Below are 18,456 nucleotides of genomic sequence, written 5' to 3' on the forward strand. Positions count from 1 at the left end.
TCCAGGGGGGAAATTCTGAACATAAATCCTAGCACATCAGCACCAGGTTACACCCATTACATGGACATCTGTGTTCATTGAGACCTCCAGTGAACACTGAAAAAAACCCATACTACAGAGGTGCTCCTAAGAAGATGCTTTTACCTTAGCCATGCTACATAAACCATTTCGAATTTGTGATACACAGTATGCCTATTTCTCTAACAAAGAGCAAAGTAAAACCTCAGGGACTACGCTGAAGCATTCCCACCATCTTGCACTGGCTGTTTGGACCAGGCACTGTCATTATGAGTCCCTAGTTTTTGTCTGAACCGTATCCAGGTTAAAGTTGACTTTCTTCAGAATCTGAAAGAAAAGCAAGTTAGAGAGAGTCTGTTTTGCTCCAATGTCTTTTCTTTCTATTGGCCTACAATCAGTACTGATCCTTGGTGCATGGCTTATTGGGCATGAAATATACCATTTTAACTGTGTCTGCAATGAGGTGCACTCACCTCTCATGATCACCCATTGGCCAAATGCATGTGCCTGCACTCTCTCACTCTCTCTTTGTGGTGGGTCTTTGCTGACTCATCCCTCCAGCCAAGTCTCTCTCTCACACACACACAGACACTCTGTCTGTGAGTAAAAGCACAGCAAATCCTTTCTGGGGTATAAGTCCAACAGAGGCCTCTCTCAGTGCCCTCGGTAACATCTCTCTCAAGTTGTCCCTGCTCTGGTATAGAGCGGTGCCCCAGGGCTCCTTCCGTGAAGGCAATGTCTTCGCCCTCTCAGGTCCTTTCTGGGCTGCTGCAGTTCAGTTGCCCTTCTGGGGTGTATCAAGGTCCAGGCCACTTTCCCAGTGGCTGGTGGGGGTGGAGGGTGGTTCCAGCCCAAGGACCCTATGGATAGCAGCTGTGCCATGTCCCTTTATCTAAGCCACACTGCTGCTCTAATTCCCTGGGCCACTCCCCCATGGCTCCAGTACATTCTTCACCCTTACCTCAGGGCCCTGTCCTGGTGGAATCCCAGCAGCCAGCCCAGAGCTTCTTCACGTTCCCCCCACCTTCTGCCAGCATTACTCTGTCCAAGGGCCTGTAGCTCCCTCAGCCAGCCAGGCACACCAGCCACACTCCTCCAGCTCTAGCAAGGAACTAAACTCCCTCTAGCCCTGCAGCTCTTCTTATATTAGCCTTCTGGTTCCTGATTGGCTGCTTCTGACACAGCCGCTCTAGGCAGCTTGAAGGATCTCTCTACTGCCCTTTTCTGGGGTCGGGTGTGGCAGTAGGGTTACCATATTTCAGCACGGAAAAAAGAGGACTGGAGGAGCCCCGCCCCCGTCCTGCCCTAGCCCCGCCCCTGTCCTGCCCTAGCCCCACCCCTTCCACTCCCCGCCCCCCTCAGAACCCCAACCCTCCCCCTGCTCCTTGTTCCCTGACTGCCCCCCAGGACTCCACCCCCTACCTAAGCCTCCCTGCTCCTTGTTCCCTGATTGCCCCCTCCTGAGACCCTCCCCCCATCCTAATTTGCCCCCTAGGACTCTACCCCCACCTGTCTCCTGACTGCCCCAACCCTTATCCACACCCCCACCCCCAGACAGACCCCCGGGACTCCCACGCCCCATCCAACCACTCCCCACCCCCTGACAGCCCCCCCCCAGAACTCCCGACCCATCTAAACCCTTCTGCTCCCTGTCCCCTGACTGTTCCGATCCCTCTCCCCACCCCTGTCCCCTGACAGCCCCCTCCCAGAACTCCCAAACACTCCCCCCGCTCCTTGTCCCCTGACTACCACTCCTGGGACCCCTGCTCCTAACTGCCCTCCAGAACCCCACCCCCTACCTAAGCCTCCCTGTTCCTTGTCCCCTAACTGCCCCCTCCTGAGACCCCCCCCACCCTAACTGCCCCCCCCAGGATCCTACCCCCTACCTGTACCCTGACTGCCCAAAACCTTATCCACCCCCCCACCCCCAGAAAGCCCCCCCCCGAACGCCCGACCCCTCCCCCGTCTCTTGACTGCTCCCTCCAGAACCTCCCTGCCCCTTCTCCGACCCCCTGGCCCCCCCTTACTCTGCCGCTCAGACCAGCGTGCCGGGGAGAAGGAGCGGGGGAGGAGCTCCAGACTGCCAGTGCGAACGGCTGGCTGGTGATCTGCAAATGCAGGGAGGGAGCGATCTCTGCTGCAGGGGGAAGGAGGGGCTGTCTCTGGCTGTCGGAGCCCGGGGGGAAGTCCGGACATTTAGAAATTCCCCCCGGACGCTATTTTTAGCTCTAAAATCCGGACATGTCCGGGGGAATCCGGACGAATGGTAACCCTATGTGGCAGGGCCTCAGGCCTCCAGCAGCGGGCCTCCAGACATAGTCCACCCCGTCACAGTGTCCCTTGTGAATTGGGAAGGTACTTTGCACAACTTCCTGCCATTTCTATGTTCAGCATTTTTGCTATACAAGGGACTTGGGTAAAGATCCAGAGGCAGGGACTGCTGAATTAGTCATAAGCATCATGCACGCTGTACTGTAACATTTACTAGACAGCAAGCATTGTAGATCTGCATTTCTATTGCTTCTTGACAGACTTACTTGACCAGAATTCCTGCCAATGGCTAAACATACTGCAGATCTTATTGAGTTAGGATGCTATTCTTCACCTGATAGGAGAGTGCCAAGGAATCAGCTGTTCGCTGCTGGCACCTGCTGATCGAATAACATCCTTTGTTTTTCTTTCTAATGATATTCATGAACTGGGTTTGCTTCTGTTACACTTCAATTCTACATGTTCTTCCTCCACATTCAGTTTAGCCTGTAGTCCTGCCCAATCCAGCAACATAAATTCTGCCAACATCATCCAGAAAGTCTGATGCCATGTTGAAGCAATAAATTGGGGTATAAATGTTGCTTTTCTGTTCCTGTTGCTCATAGACTTTAATGGCAGAAGCAACCATCATGATCATCTAGTCTGACCTCCTGCATATCGCAGGCCACAGAACCTCACCCATCTACTCCTGTAATAGGCCCAGAACCTCTGGCTGAGTTAGTGAAGTCCTCAACTCTTGATTTAAAGACTTCAAGTTACAGAGAATCCAGCATTTACTCTAGTTCAAACCAGCAAGTGACCCATGCCCCAAGTTGCAGAGGAAGATGAAAAAACCTCCAGGGTTTCTGCCAGGCTGACCTGGGGAAAAATTCCTTCCTGACCCCAAATATGGCGATCAGTTAGACCCTGAGCATGTGGGCAATCTACCAGGCAGACACCTGGAAAAGAATTCTCTCTTGTAACTCAGAGCCATCTCCATATAGTGGCCCATCTCCAGCCATTGGAGATATTTGCTAATAGCAGTCACAGATTGGCTACATGCCATTGTAGGCAGTCTCATCATACCATCCCCTCCATAAACTTATCAAGCTCAGTCTTGAACATATGGAAGCCAGCTAGGTTTTTTGCCCTCACCGTTCCCTTTGGAAGGCTGTTCCAAAACTTTACTCCTCTGATGGTCAGAAACCTTCATCTAATTTCAAACATAAACTTAATTGATGGCTAATTTATATCCATTTGTTTCTGTGCCAACATTAGCCTTTAAATAACTCCTCTCACTCCCTGGTGTTTATCCCTCTGATGTATTTATAGAGAGAAATCATAATTCCCCTCATCTTTCATTTTGTTAGGCAAAACAAGCCAAGCTCCTTATATCTCCTCTCAAAAGGTAGGAATACTCAATTCCTCTAATCATCCTAGTAGCCCTTCTCTGCACCTATTCCAGTTTGAATTAATCTTTCTTAAACATGGGAGACCAGAATTGCACACAGTATTCCAGATGATGTCTCACCAGTGCCTTATATAATGGCAATAACACTTCTCTATCCCTGTTCAAAATACTTCACCTGATGCATCCTAGGATTGCATCAGCCTTTTTCATGGCCACATCACATTGGTGGCTCCTAATCATCCTGTAATCAACAATACGCACAGGTCTTTCTCCTCCTCTGTCGTTTCCAACTGATCCCTCCCCAGTTTATAACAAAAATTCTAGTTGTTAGTCCCTACATATATGACCTTGCACTTTGCACAATTAAATTTCATCCCATTTCTTTTACTCCAGTTTTAAAGGTCATCCATATCTTCTTGTATGATATTCCAGTCATCCTCCATATTGGCAATACCTCTCAACTTTGTGTCATCTATAAATTTTATTAGCATACTCCCACTTTTTGTGCCAAGGTCTGTAATAAAAATGTTAAATAAGAATGGTTCCAATACTGATCCTTGAGGAACTCGTCTAGTAACCTCCCTCCAGACTGAAAGTTCACCTTTCAGCATGACCCGTTGCAGTGTCTCCTTTATCCACCTTTTAATTCTCATATTAATCTCCATCTTCTACAATTTGATAATTTCCCATGTGGAACTGTATCAAATGCTTTACTGAAATTCAGGCAGATTAGACCTACTGCATTTCCTTTGTCTAGAAAATCAGTTATCTTCTCAAAGAAAGAGATCAGGTTGGTCTGGCACGATCTACCTTTTGTAAAACCATGTTGTATTTAATCCCAATTACTGTTAACCTCTATGTCTTTAACGACTTTCTCTTTCAAAATTTGTTCTAATATAACTGAGGCTAAACTAACAGGCTTGTAGTTTCCCAGATCACTTTTTTTTCCTTTTAAAAATATAGATACTAGATTTGGAATTCTCCAGTCATAGGATATGACCTCCAGGGTTACGGAGTCATTAAAAAATCCTTGCTATTGGACTTGCAATGTCATGTGCCAGTTCCTTTAATATTCTTGGATGGAGATTATCCAGGATCCCCAATTTGGTCCCATTAAGCAGTTTGAATTTGGCTTCAGCCTGGGATGTGGTAATTTTTATTTCCGATTAGCCACCCTGGCACTGCTCCCAAAGCTCCTCATTAAAAACTGAGCCAAAGCATTCATTTAGGTGTTGGGTCATGCCTAGATGATCTTTGATCTCCACCCCATCCTCAGTGTTTAGTGGTCCCACTTCTTATTTCCTCAGATTTATATATTGGTTTTAATTTCCTTTGCTAGGTCCAACTCTGCTCAGCTTTTAGAAGTTCTTATCTTTTCCCTACACTTCCTGACCGCCAAGAGGTAGCTTTCCTTGCTGATCCATCCCTTCTACCATTCCTTTTAGGCTTTCTGCTTTTTCTTAATAACTTATTTGAGATGCTCGTTCATCCAGTTTGGTCTGCAACACTTCCCTACGAATTTTCCCCCTTGCTTGGGATGTAGGTAGTTTCTGCAACTTTGACTTAAAGTAATTCCAAACCTCCTCCGTATTCAGATCCTTGAGGTTTTCAGTCCAGTCCACTTCCCTAACTCATTCCCTTAATTTCTTTAAAGTTCGCATTTTTGAAATCAAGGACCGTAGTTGCAGATCTGTTTTTGTTTATCCTTCCATTTAGTTTAAACCAAATTAACTCATGATCACTCAAATGAAGGTTGTCCTCTACAGCCAGTTCTTCTATGAGATCACTGCTACTTACCCACCCCACCACCTTGGCACTTCCCATATTCTGGCCCTGCCCACTCTGCAGAGAAGGGTAAAGCTGCTTCAGGGCAGCTTTAATATCAGCTCAGCTACAATGGTTTCCTAGGCACCATTCAGCAACCAAGAAGAGCTGGAGCACAGGATGCTTCTGCCATACACTCTCCCTTGCAAGACATAGCCCTTATGCTGGGGGTTTGGGAGGGTAGCATAGAGCCACTTTGGCAGCTCTGTGCCATCCCAGGAACCTCCTACAGGAGGATATTCCCTGGGGGCCATTTCCACTGGGTTTCTGACCACCTCAAGCTGCTAGTGTGTGTTTAGGAGGCAGATCATGATGGAAAAGCCAACCCATAATCTTTCTGAAGAACAGTAATTAAAGTACATTATGAGACACACACACATTGTTAACATGGATTATAAAAAGGCTTTTAAACAATATTCAACTCTTCTCTATTGGCTTCAGTGCCAATTTCAGAGATTTTACTCATATACTGGTCATTTTGCTTTTATTTGAAAGATGTACATGGGTGGGCAAAACCAGACCAGTTGGACACTTCCCACTCATACCATCTTTTCTCTCCTTGTAAGGCTAGAGTGTCATTTTGTTGCCACTGTACTGTGGAGGTGCTCTCACTGCTGTGCAGCACGCAGTCCCTTTACGGATTTACGGGCTTTAGTTTGATGATTTAGTTGGGGATTGGTGCTGCTTTGAGCAGGGGGTTGGACTAGATGACCTCCTGAGGTCCCTTCCAACCCTGATATTCTATGATTCTATTCTATGAATAAGAGAACAACAAGGCATCCTAACAATTCTTTGGACTCCTTTTCTTAGCCTTTATTTTAAATCCCCCCTTCATTAAACTTAGGGAAATTTAAACTAAACAAAAAAGCAGCTTCCCTAATTAAAGCCCTTTTCAAAGTTTAAGATAAGGTCTGAGTGCCTCATTTCCATATTTAATGGCTCACTTCATTAACCTGATTGCATGGTGCTGCCTTTAATACTTCCACTCCCGAAACTTTTCTTTGGGGCAAGTGCCCATCAGTACCAGTGCTGTTAGCATGAGCTTCGTCATGCACACAACATACAGCATTAGGGTTTGCTCTTGCACCCATTGACTTCAATGGGTGTGTTAGCAGTGACTTTAGTAGGTGCAAGATCAGATTTTTAATGCCCATTGCTAATATCATGGAAGAATTGTGCACATGCAAAAGAGCTCCTGAGAGCGAGAGCCCCGGAAGTGCCAGAGCACTGCTGAGTGCCAGAGCCCCAGCAGAGTTTACTGGTGCGCTTAGGGTGCCCAGACAGCAAATGTGAAAAATCAGGATGGGGGTGGGGGGTTATAGGAGCCTATATAAGAAAAAGATCCAAAAATTGGGACTGTCCCTATAAAATCGGGACACCTGGTCACCCTAGGTGCGCTCCTTCAATCAAACCAGTGAGACCTGATAGCGAGGTACATAAACTAGGAGCTTTATTGATCATATCTGCACTATATGAGTATTCACACAACAGTGATCTCCCAAAGCCCTGTCCCAGCATGCATTAGGCTCAGTAAAACCTGGGACAGATTCTCAGGCGAGAGTCTCTTCTTTTGTTGTTTCAAAATCCCAATATCCCCAAGGGCACTCCGAGAGACTAGCACTCGTGACACTGTTGAGCCATAGTATCACAGAGATTCTGTGTATTAATTTCTCTCTCACACACACACCCCTTTGATGCTTGTGTGAAATGAAAGAAATAATACACTAAAAAATCAAGTAACTTCAGAGGGAAGAAGTCTTCTGAAGAAATCAAGCCTGTGGGACGTGAAGCCACTTTGTTTATATCATCATTCTGCATAAATCATTGGCAGACGCAGAAGAAGTTCAGATGGTGGGTGTGTAATGGAAAGTTGGCAGCTGGACAAGATGTCCACTCCAATTGGAATATTTCAGTGCTGTACAGTTACAGTTAAGACAGAAGGTGTCAGCACAGCCATTGTAAAGGCACGTCTCGGAGAAGTCCTAGGCAGTGCACAAGGAAATACATTATTAGTTTACTGCTTTAGCAACTTTATATGTTTATAGAAATAAATTTTATACCAGGACAACTGCCTCCCCCCAGACGGGGGGGAGGTACATGAATGTAACTGTATCATTTTCTAAACTATTAAATTATTTCATACACGATGGAACAGCTTCCATGGGAGAGGCCGGGAGAGCTCCCCCATACCAAAATATCCCATATCCCAGTGGGTAGGGCACTCTCCTGCAATGAAGTCTACAGAGGACCTAGGGGTTATGAGAAGCTGGATATGAGTCAACAGTGTGCCCTTGTTGCCAAGAAGGCTAACGACATTTTGGGCTGTATAAGTAGTGGCATTGCCAGCAGATCGAGGGACGTGATCGTTCCCCTCTATTCGACATTAGTGAGGCCTCATCTGGAGTACTGTGTCCAGTTTTGGGCCCCACATGACAACAACGATGTGGAAAAATTGGAAAGAGTCCAGTGGAGGGCAACAAAAATGATTAGGGGGCTGGAGCACATGACTTATGAGGAGAGGCTGAGGAAACTGGGATTGTTTAGTCTGCAGAAGAGAAGAATGAGGTAGGATTTGATAGCTGCTTTCAACTACCTGAAAGGGGATTCCAAAGAGGATGGATCTAGACTGTTCTCAGTGGTACCAGATGACAGAACAAGGAGTAATGGTCTCACGTTGCAGTGGGGGAGGTTTAGGTTGGATATTAGGAAAAACTTTTTCACTAGGAGGGTGGTGAAGCACTGGAATGGGTTACCTAGGGAGGTGGTGGATTCTCCTTCCTTGGAGGTTTTTAAGGTCAGGCTTGACAAAGCCCTGGCTGGGATGATTTAATTGGGGATTGGCCCTGCTTTGAGCAGGGGGTTGGACTAGATGACCTCCTGAGGTCCCTTCCAACCCTGATATTCTATGATTCTATGATTCTAAGGACACCTCAGTTCAAATCTTTGCTTCACATCAGGCCGAGGGGAAATTGGTCCTGGGTGAGTGCACGGACAGTTATAAGGTTGGCACCACCTCCTCCATCTGTCTTGTGACTCTAGCCCTTTATTTCCTGTACTTTTATTTTAAAGAGTGCCCCAAAATGAAATGAGGCAGAATTTTCAGTTTCAGTTCAGGACAAGCTGATTTCTGTCCCCGAGGTTTTGGAACTGCCAAACCAAACAATAAAATAAAATAATTGGCTATTCACCCAGCTGTACGCAGCACCTCTGAAAAACTCAGGACACTACATACAGCTCAGTGAATGCAGCCCACAGAGCCAGGGCACAGGTCATTCCCAGAGCCACTACTTCAGAGCCTGCCATATAGCGGTAGGAGAGGTGAGGGAGCTGGAAGAAGGAGCAAGAGCAGGTGAAAAGCGAGAAACTGGCAACAGGAGAAGACAAACACTCAGACATCAAGAAATGCCCAAAGTTCAGGAGTGAAAGTTGTTCCAGTAACATTAATGCAGCTGCCCAGTGCATCCTCTTTTTAAGCCTAAGTTAATAAAGAGGCGTGAGGGACAAACATTTATGTATAACAAGAGAAAGAGGAATGAAAAATACTCCATGTCGCTGAGTTAGCTGCCAAAGTAACTTTCACTTTAGGGATTTCCTTTGTGGCACTTGATCCTGAACCCTTAAGGTTGCATTAGGGTTAGTTTCTTTACATTTAATTTCCTAGGGGTGTGTGTGTGTGTGTGTGTGTGTGTGTGTGTGTGTGAATGCAAGAGAAAGACAGGGGAGAACTCTGACACCATAAATAAAATCTCTCACTAACTGATGTGTCCAATTTACAAGCTCTGTTGTGTTGTGAATTCCTTGCTTCACAGATGTACATTTTTCACAGTCTACAAGCTCTCAAGATGTGGGGTTGATCCACATTTTTACTGAGTATAATATTAACAGTATCTGCTTGAACAATGGGCAGCACAAAAGATATTGCCCATGTTGCTTGATTCTTTCAGATTGGTGTGACACAGCAGATAAGGTCTATTATCAGATTAGCACTGGTTTCTTTTGTGGTGGGAAAACTCATTCATAGTCTATTTACAGGTAGCTCCATCTTACACTCTTTCACTGATAAGTAGTTTGAATACAGTAACTACAGTTCATCATTACTTTTATAATAAAAATGTGGCATGTTTCAAGGCTAGAATAAACATCCTTTAGGGATGACTCAGGAATAGTTATTAGACCCTGATACAGGGCAATAGACAAGAGGATCCATTAGAGATGCCTTAAAACCAAACGGAGTCTATGGAATCAAAATTTTAAATTATATTGTTTTCTTTAAAGTGAGATTGACGGACCTGACTAAAAGCCTGCACTCATTGAAAGTGACTCACTGCACAGCAAGAACAGATAGAATGAAATGCGTGAATGAGCTTTAATAGCCAGTGCTATTAGCTGACAGCACCCACTAGACATGATCTCATAGCAGCTCTTGCGGGAGATTTCTAGAAATGCAGCTTGAACTGTCCCTCAGCCACATGGTGGCACTTCATTCCTAGCAATTCTGCAGGCGTCATATTTCTGTGATCAGCAAAAGAAAAGGGAAATTGAAGTGTTTTGTCCTACTTAATCAACAGACATTCTGTGTATGTGTGTGTATAGATGCATAAACACATACACTACTCATTTTTAATGTCCTTAATTCATAAACATTTAGGCTTTAGCAAAGCTTTTGATATGGTCTCCCACAGTATTCTTGCCGGCAAGTTAAAGAAGTATGGGCTGGATGAATGGACTATAATGTGGATAGAAAGCTGGCTAGATCGTTGGACTCAACGGGTAGTGATCAATGGCTCCATGTCTAGTTGGCAGCCGGTATCAAGCGGAGTGCCCCAAGGGTCGGTCCTGGGGCCGGTTTTGTTCAATATCTTCATTAACGATCTGGAGGATGGCGTGGACTGCACCCTCAGCAAGTTTGCAGATGACACTAAACTGGGAGGAGTGGTAGATACATAGAGGGTAGGGATAGGATACAGAGGGACCTAGACAAATTAGAGGATTGGGCCAAAAGAAATCTGATGAGGTTCAACAAAAACAAGTGCAGAGTCCTGCACTTAGGATGGAAAAATCCCATGCACTGGTACAGACTAGGGACCGAATGGCTAGGTAGCAGTTCTGCAGAAAAGGACCTAGGGGTTACAGTGGATGAGAAGCTGGATATGAGTCAATAGTGTGCCCTTGTTGCCAAGAAGGCTAATGGCATTTTGGGCTGTATAAGTAGGGGCATTGCCAGCAGATCGAGGGACGTGATCATTCCCCTCTATTCGGCATTGGTGAGGCCTCATCTGGAGTACTGTGTCCAGCTTTGGGCCCCACACTACAAGAAGGATGTGGAAAAATTGGAAAGAGTCCAGTGGAGGGCAACAAAAATGATTAGGGGCTGGAGCACATGACTTATGAGGAGAGGCTGAGGAAACTGGGATTGTTTAGTCTGCAGAAGAGAAGAATAAGGGGGGATTTGATAGCTGCTTTCAACTACCTGAAAGGGGGTTCCAAAGAGGATGGATTTAGACTGTTCTCAGTGGTACCAGATGTCAGAACAAGGAGTAATGGTCTCAAGTTGCAGTGGGAGATGTTTAGGTTGGATATTAGGAAAAAACTTTTTCACTAGGAGGGTGATGAAGCACTGGAATGGGTTACCTAGGGAGGTGGTGGATTCTCCTTCCTTGGAGGTTTTTAAGGTCAGGCTTGACAAAGCCCTGGCTGGGATGATTTAGTTGGGGATTGGCCCTGCTTTGAGCAGGGGGTTGGACTAGATGACCTCCTGAGGTCCCTTCCAACCCTGATATTCTATGATTCTATGATTCTATTTGGCAGTTTCCAATTTACTTTAGTTCTTTAAGTGAGTTTCCTCATTCTTCCAAAGAGATTTCCCTTTGAAATGAATGACTGCGACACCACAGGAAAAACTGGAGACATCAGCAAATCCTGTCTGAGCTGCTGACCAGGCACCTCACCTCTCACTTTGCCAGGGATGTGCATTGGACATTAGTAAAGGCGTTTTAAAAAGTGCTTTTGGGTTCACAGGGAAGAGAGAGTTGGATTAAAAATAGGGAACCAAGGATTCAAATCCTCAGAGTTTAATGTCGAGATGAGCCTCAGCCACAAGGTTCAGCCCTGGCTCTGCAGTTCCCCAAAGTCCAGAGCCAGAGTTTTAACTGAGACAGTTATTTTAATATGGGAGAGGCCCAGTCAGGTCAAGAGCCAAACTTCCAAAAAGTTTTGGGGCTGTTCAAATCCAGGGTTTCAGTCTGGGCTTCCTTCTAATTTAATGTATGAAGAATTATGTCCTGATTAAAAAACAAAAAAATGACCATTGTCTGCAAATCTTGTGCGATGGGGAATGACAAAAGGAGAAGGTGATTGATGGCTAATAAAATATCCTGTTTTATTTTCAAGTCAGCTGTAGCTTAAGCATCCAGTTAGGTATTTAGACTGATCCATCATATTAAAGTAAAAATATGGTGGATCAGTCTAAATACCTAACTGATGCATCACTTTTAATGCAGTTTCAAAGATACAGGGCCAGCTTTTGTCCTCAGTTCCAGTGGGCTAAATCTGGAGTAATTTAATTGTGTCAAGGGAATGGAAAAAATGGAATACATCCAGCAAGAGCAGAATTTAGCCAATAGTTTCAGCCATTCAGTGCATTGAAGTTACACATTTAGGGCCAGATTTTCAAAGAGATTTAGGTGGCCAGTGGGATTTTCCAAAAGTGGGTAAGCAGGTTAGAGGTCTATCTGCAGCTTTAGCTATCTAAATACCTTTGAAAAGCTGACCTGTAAGACCAAATCCAGAGCTAGCGGAGGCAGATGCAATTGCATTTATAGCCATGGGATTACACTCACTGACAACAGGCTTGATTCAGGCCATAGCTTCAATTGTCAAGATTGCAAATGCAAGTTGTGTGAGCAACATAATACTAACAACAGCCTATCCTGCAGCGTTGTAAGATTTCTACTCCCTTGGCACAAGTTTCCTGCTGATCACCCCATCCCTGTAGGGAAGCTATTTCTTACTGATGCTCCCAAAGTATAGGGACACCTCAGGATAAGCAACACTTCTTGGAATGACACGCCAATATTAGAAATGCTGCTGCTGTGACATTCTCAAAAGTACCTCTGGCTACATCTGTTCATCATTCATAAACTGTATTATCTGACAGGGGCTGCCTGTACATGGCAGCACGGCATTTTTGATGGACATTTTCTTGTGATAAGATCTCATCACTCATCTCTTTCCTCAGGGTAAGATTTCAAACTTATTATTACACATCCAAGTATGATTTAAGGGCCCAGAGTCTGATCTCTGTTACGCCAATGTAAGTCTGGAGTCATTCCATTGGTATGGTGAGACTAGACAGAGTTGAAGGAACAAATAGACCCAGCGTGGACCAGGGTAAGGGGAGATTGAAAATACTGTCCTTACAGGCACACACTCACTGCTATCTTTGGTTAGTGCATGGCACTTGGATACTAGGGTGACAGGCATTTCTAAGGCACCTAAGACAGATACAAACAGATAGCACTGATCCCTATATGGACAGGGCTTAAACAAATGATCAACAAATTCCCTGAATCTGTAGTTCAGGCACATTGCATGAGAGGCTGAGCCAGCTGACCAGCTTCAGGATTTTACATTAAAATAGTCATTTCCACCTCAGCCTAAACCCCACTTTTCCTCTGATTAGCTCAGTGCTGGCCTTTCTGCGCTGTAATGCTAAGCTCTGCTTGGAGAGATACATGGCCGGGTAAATGATTAGTTTCTGATTTCCCTGTGGATCTTTCTGTTTTGTGTGCGATGGGCTCTACACAGTCCAAGTTGATATGTTAAAAAAAAAAACCAGACTCGCGCTGCTGGTGTGACAAAACAACTCACTCACTCCAGCACAACCTAGAGCACCTGCCCTGCACAATCGGCGAGCAGACAGCAGCACCATGGTAAGCGTCTTTCAGCATTACTTTTCTTTTTTATGTTCAATACCTAGTTTCTCAAATCAGATTTAAACACTAACTATACTGTGTTCTACTACTAAAATGTATTTGTCTTTCAATCAAGTCTTCAGGCTGACATAAGCGCCATTAATTTCCCGCTTTAACCTATCTTTTAACCATATCAGTGCTGCATGAGCCAAAAGAATTCAGAGTAACTGAAAACAACGTTCTGTAACCATCCTTAATTGCATGCTGGCTTTAAAGCTTAGTTAATATGTTTTCTCTATGGAAACCAGAACTACTGCTGTGTAGAGAACAAGTCTCGGGGCGTTTTGCATGAAGGCAGGAATGAACAGTGCTATTAAATAAACAAACTTAACAAGAAATGGGGAAAAGACATAATTGTTTCCCCAAAGGGGTTGTCATTTCATTTTACTTAACCAGCCCATTAAGGGCTCTTTTCCCATGTTCCATTAGGCATAATGCTAATGTCTTCTCTCCCACAGTACGGATTTATCAACACCTGCCTGAAATCTCTAGTTATAGAGAAATTTGGGGAAGAGACATGGGAAAAACTCAAGTAAGTATTTGATCCTTTAAAAAGCGCAGTACTGGTGACTTGGGGCTTCCATCCTGGGCGCCAAAGAGGATTAAAATTTGACTGTGTCCTGTTGACCATTATAAATACAATTCAGGCCCACACAGCTCTATGTTTCACTGCTACAATTAATTATGAGCCGAGTGTGCCAAATTCTGGGCTGAGTTACATCCCTGCTGCAGCCGAGGGAGTGGTGTTCAGCATAAATCAGAACAGAGCCCATGAGAGGCAAATTCATCCAAAATGTTATTTACTAACGCCAGTGGAGTTACACCAGAGAGCGATTTGTCCCTGAGATGCATAATGCCCTTACCTTCTGCCACCTTAACCTTCTCCCTCGGGTAATTCATTTCTAGTGTATCATAATGTCATTTATCGCATATTGTAAAACTAGCCCCACGTAATTTCAATGGAAGCGCGAGACTTGTTTTTTTACCTACTGGATTAGGCAACAGTAAATAAGAACATAAGAACGGCCATACTGGGTCAGACCAAAGGTCCATCTAGCCCAGTATCCTGTCTTTAACAGTGGCCAATGCCAGGTTCCCCAGAGGGAATGAAGAGAGCAGGTAATCATCAAGTGATCCATCCCCTGTCGCCCATTCCCAGTTTCTGGCAAACAGAGGCTAGGCACATCACCCTGCCCATCCTGGCTAACATCCATTGATGGACCTATCCTCAATGAACCTATCTAGTTCTTTTTTGAACCCTGTTATAGTTTTGGCCTTCACAACATCCTCTGGCAAAGAGTTCCACAGACTGACTGTGCATTGTGTGAAAAAATACTTCCTTTTGTTTGTTTTAAACCTGCTGCCTATTCATTTCATTTGGTGACCCTTAGTTCTTGTGTTATGAGAAGGAGTGAATAACACATCCTTATTTACTTTCTCCACACTAGTCATGATTTTATAGACCTCTATCATCTTCCCCCTTTTTATCGCTTAAATAGCTTATAGCGAGCCACTTTTTGGGTTGTTTTATTGACTTTCCACAGCCTTTCCTCTTTTGTGTGGCGGAGGAGCACCAGAGGCAGTGGTGGACAGGGGCAACCCTCGTAGCGCCGTGCCACTAGAGTTGTGTGGCCATGGGGTAGGGAGTGAGGAACCAGGACTTGGAGCCAGTGCAGAGACACAGGGTCTCCATGCAAACTGTTCTGTGCTGGGCCTCTAGCAGATCTCCCAAGGTCTAAGCAGATGCTGGGATATTCGTGACTAGGGAGTGGTGATCACATCTTCCCCAATGGAATGAATGGGAAAGCCTCCATAACAGAAATCTCATGCAGGTTACCTCCCTACAGCCCTATTTCATAGCTAGGAGGAATGGTCGTGCTAAGAGATCACAAAGAATAAATGTATAATAAGGGAGAAACACTCATAAGCTTTACAGTGTATTATTAAGGGTATGTCTACACCCAGCCGCTAGTTCGGCGGCTGGCAATCGAAGTTCTGGGTTCGACTTATCGCGTCTTGTCTGGACGCGATAAGTCGAACCAGGAAGTGCTTGCCGTCGACTGCGGTACTCCAGCTAGACAAGAGGAGTACCGCGGAGTAGACGGGGGAGCCTGCCTGCCGCGTGTGGACCGAGGTAAGTTCGAACTAAGGTACTTCGAACTTCAGCTACGTTATTCACGTAGCTGAAGTTGCGTACCTTAGTTCGATTTGGGGGTTTAGTGTAGACCAAGCCTAAGAGAGCTCATTACCTTGTCTTTGGAAGTGGTCTTGTTCATTAAGAGTACTAAATTATAAAACACCACAGCAATAAACACCATAGAAATGCCTATACTAGTGGAAAAATTAATAGTGAGTTCTCACACTTGTAGTTTCTGCAATGATAGATCAGGTGGTTGTTTATTAGGTGGTTTGCATGGCATGCACTTCCATTCCCTTGAAAAACATTCACATCGACCTGAAGTGCTGCTTAACCTAATATGAAGATGAGACACACAGCCAAATTAATTTAGTAACATGGGTGTAAATTTGGAGTTATTTACACTGGTGTAACTGGGAGCAGAAGTTGATTTGAAATAATAGACAGGGCTCTTGATGCAAGTTTGAACTATCACAATTTGCACAAAGATCCAAGAATCAGCTTCTTGGCCTATCATGTCTGTTCTAGCGAAGCAGAGTGTACTGTGACATTTGCAGAGTTTTTTTGGCTCTCTTCAGCACACACACATGCTTATGTTGGGTCTCACATACATCATTGTCTAAATCTGGCAACTCCTCTTATGTTGAGCTGATAATAGTTTTATCATTCAGAATTTACTTGCGTTGTGCCTGCAGGCCTGCCAGAAATACCCAAGTCATTCGGACTGTTCTCCAATTTTCCACTATTAGCTACTAAAATGGTTTTGCTTTAAATGTTCACCACACAGGACCCATATACAATAATGCTAATGCATCCTGTGAAGTGATACAATACTCTAAAGATCTCCCAGTGTAGTGGATTACTGTATAGCAGTCGACAGAATAGAGGACAGGAGACACGCTTAACACACTGGAGAATGAGCAGAAAGGGAGGAACAAGTGCAAACACTAATCCGTGGTCCCAAATAAAGCACTGGAGAAGCCTGAAAGACCATTAGGACCGGGACTGTCTCTTTCTCTATTGTTTGCATAGAGCTGAGCGCATGTATGGTGCTCACTAAACCGACAGTAAAAGTCAGGAACGCAAATTAAACCAACCCTTGGTGGCTGGGTTGGGAAGAACATTGAATGTACTGCGCATGTCACACAAATCAGCCTGATACCATGACTAGAAAGACATGGCGGGTGAGGTAATAGCTTTTACTGACCAACTTCTGAGAGAGAGAGACAAGCTTTCAAACTGCACAGAGCTCTTCTTCAGGGCCTGGAAAGGTACTCCCAGTGCCTATTGCTACTGGCTGATTTATGGAGGGAAGTGATGTTAGCTCCTGTTTACACAGAGAGCTTTCCCTAAGAGAGAAAGGCTTGTTGTGTGGGTAAGACAGCGGGCTAGGATTGAGCAGACATAGGTTCAAATCTCACCCTCTACCAGAGGCTTCTTATGTGACCATAGTCAAATCACTTAGGCCAAGAGCTTCCAAAAGGCAGTAGCGATTTTCAGTGTGCAACCTGAGACACCTGAAAATCAGGCCCCATTCCAAAGTGTAGAATTCTTGTCCTTACTCTGTGCCTGTGTTCCCCACTTCTAAAATAAGCAGATTATTATCTTCTTCTCACTCTTTGTCTATATAGGCTGCAAGGTTTTCAGGCCAGGAACTATCTCTTACTATGTGCTTATACAGTGCCTGGAACAACAGGGCTCTGATCTTACTCAGGACTGCTAGCTGCTACTATGATACAAACAGTCCCTAATCATGGTAGCTACAAAGATATTTTGAATATAGTAATTGTTTGTTGGTTTCTGCATTGTTTTCTTAACCAGAGCGGCCAGGGATTGCCCTCTCCTCCTGTCCCCCCCACCCTAGAGAACTAGCATTTAGCTCTGCACTGGTGAGGAGAGGGCCTAGGATGAACTGGTGTGAAGCCCCTTCTCTAAAATATTAAGCATTAATACAGTTTCCTTCCTCACTGACCATGTGACTATCTTCTTGCACCTGCTTTTAAGTTTTAAAAACCAGACTTCTTATGGCCAGCACAGAGGAACTATTCCCTTGCATTCTGTGCCCCTTCAGAAAATTCTAGGCTCACGTGCCAAGGAACAATTGGGACCATTCAGTGACTTTCTGCTTTGCTGCTGCAGTTTCTTCTTGGGGACTTGCTCACATAACCATATGGAGATTTCGAATATGCTGGAACCTGCTCTCTCAGTAACTCTGGTCTAGTTTCACTGGATTAAAGCTCTGTTGATGGATGGATTGGTTTCAGGCAGTGACCAGTCTGAGTGGTTTCTCTTCTGTTACCCGGGGTTCTTTCAACCCAAAGCTCTTGGTAACTTTTACTCTATGCAAGGTGGTGTCAGGAAATAAATCAGGGGAGACATGGCCGTCGCACTGATAGATGGCTGACACAAACAGGACACACAAGAGTGCTTTCACTTAAAGCTAAATTTTACTTAGTCTCAAGCACTTACACGCGTCCGCAACAGGTTAGTAAAACTAGGGTTACCATACGTCCGGATTTTCCTGGACATGTCCGGCTTTTTGGTCCTCAAATCCCCGTCCGGGGGGAATTGCCAAAAAGCCGAACATGTCCGGGAAAATGCTTTGCCGGCATCCCTGTCCCCTGCTTACCTTAGAGCGGCTCGGGAGGGGAAGCGCCCGGCCGGGGGCGCAGGGTCTGGAGGTCTGGGGGCTGCCCGGCAAACCGTGAAACCGGTAGCGCTCGGGCAGCTCGGCTCTTCAGCTGCACAAAGCTGAGGTGTCTGGGGGGAGCTGCAGCCGCCGCCACCACGGGGGAATCCGCCTGCAGCTCCCCCCAGACACCTCAGCTCTGTGCAGCTGAAGA

At 45.3% G+C, this 18,456-nt stretch overlaps 1 protein-coding gene across 1 annotated transcript in view; it reads left to right on the forward strand.

Annotated features, from left to right (window-relative positions):
- Nucleotides 1-13,379: 13,379 nt before the first annotated feature.
- LOC113406859 (guanylate cyclase soluble subunit beta-2-like) overlaps nucleotides 13,380-18,456 on the forward strand; it is a 34,307-nt gene continuing 29,230 nt past the window's right edge. The window contains exons 1-2 of the mRNA XM_026653651.1: nucleotides 13,380-13,434; nucleotides 13,935-14,008. Of these exons, the coding sequence (XP_026509436.1) occupies nucleotides 13,432-13,434; nucleotides 13,935-14,008 (77 nt within the window). The 5' untranslated portion in view covers nucleotides 13,380-13,431. The remainder of the gene's footprint in view (nucleotides 13,435-13,934; nucleotides 14,009-18,456) is intronic.

This window comes from Terrapene carolina, unplaced genomic scaffold (assembly GCF_002925995.2).
Source record: "Terrapene carolina triunguis isolate 2854851 unplaced genomic scaffold, T_m_triunguis-2.0 Scaffold142, whole genome shotgun sequence".
NCBI classification, from domain to species: Eukaryota; Metazoa; Chordata; order Testudines; family Emydidae; genus Terrapene; species Terrapene triunguis.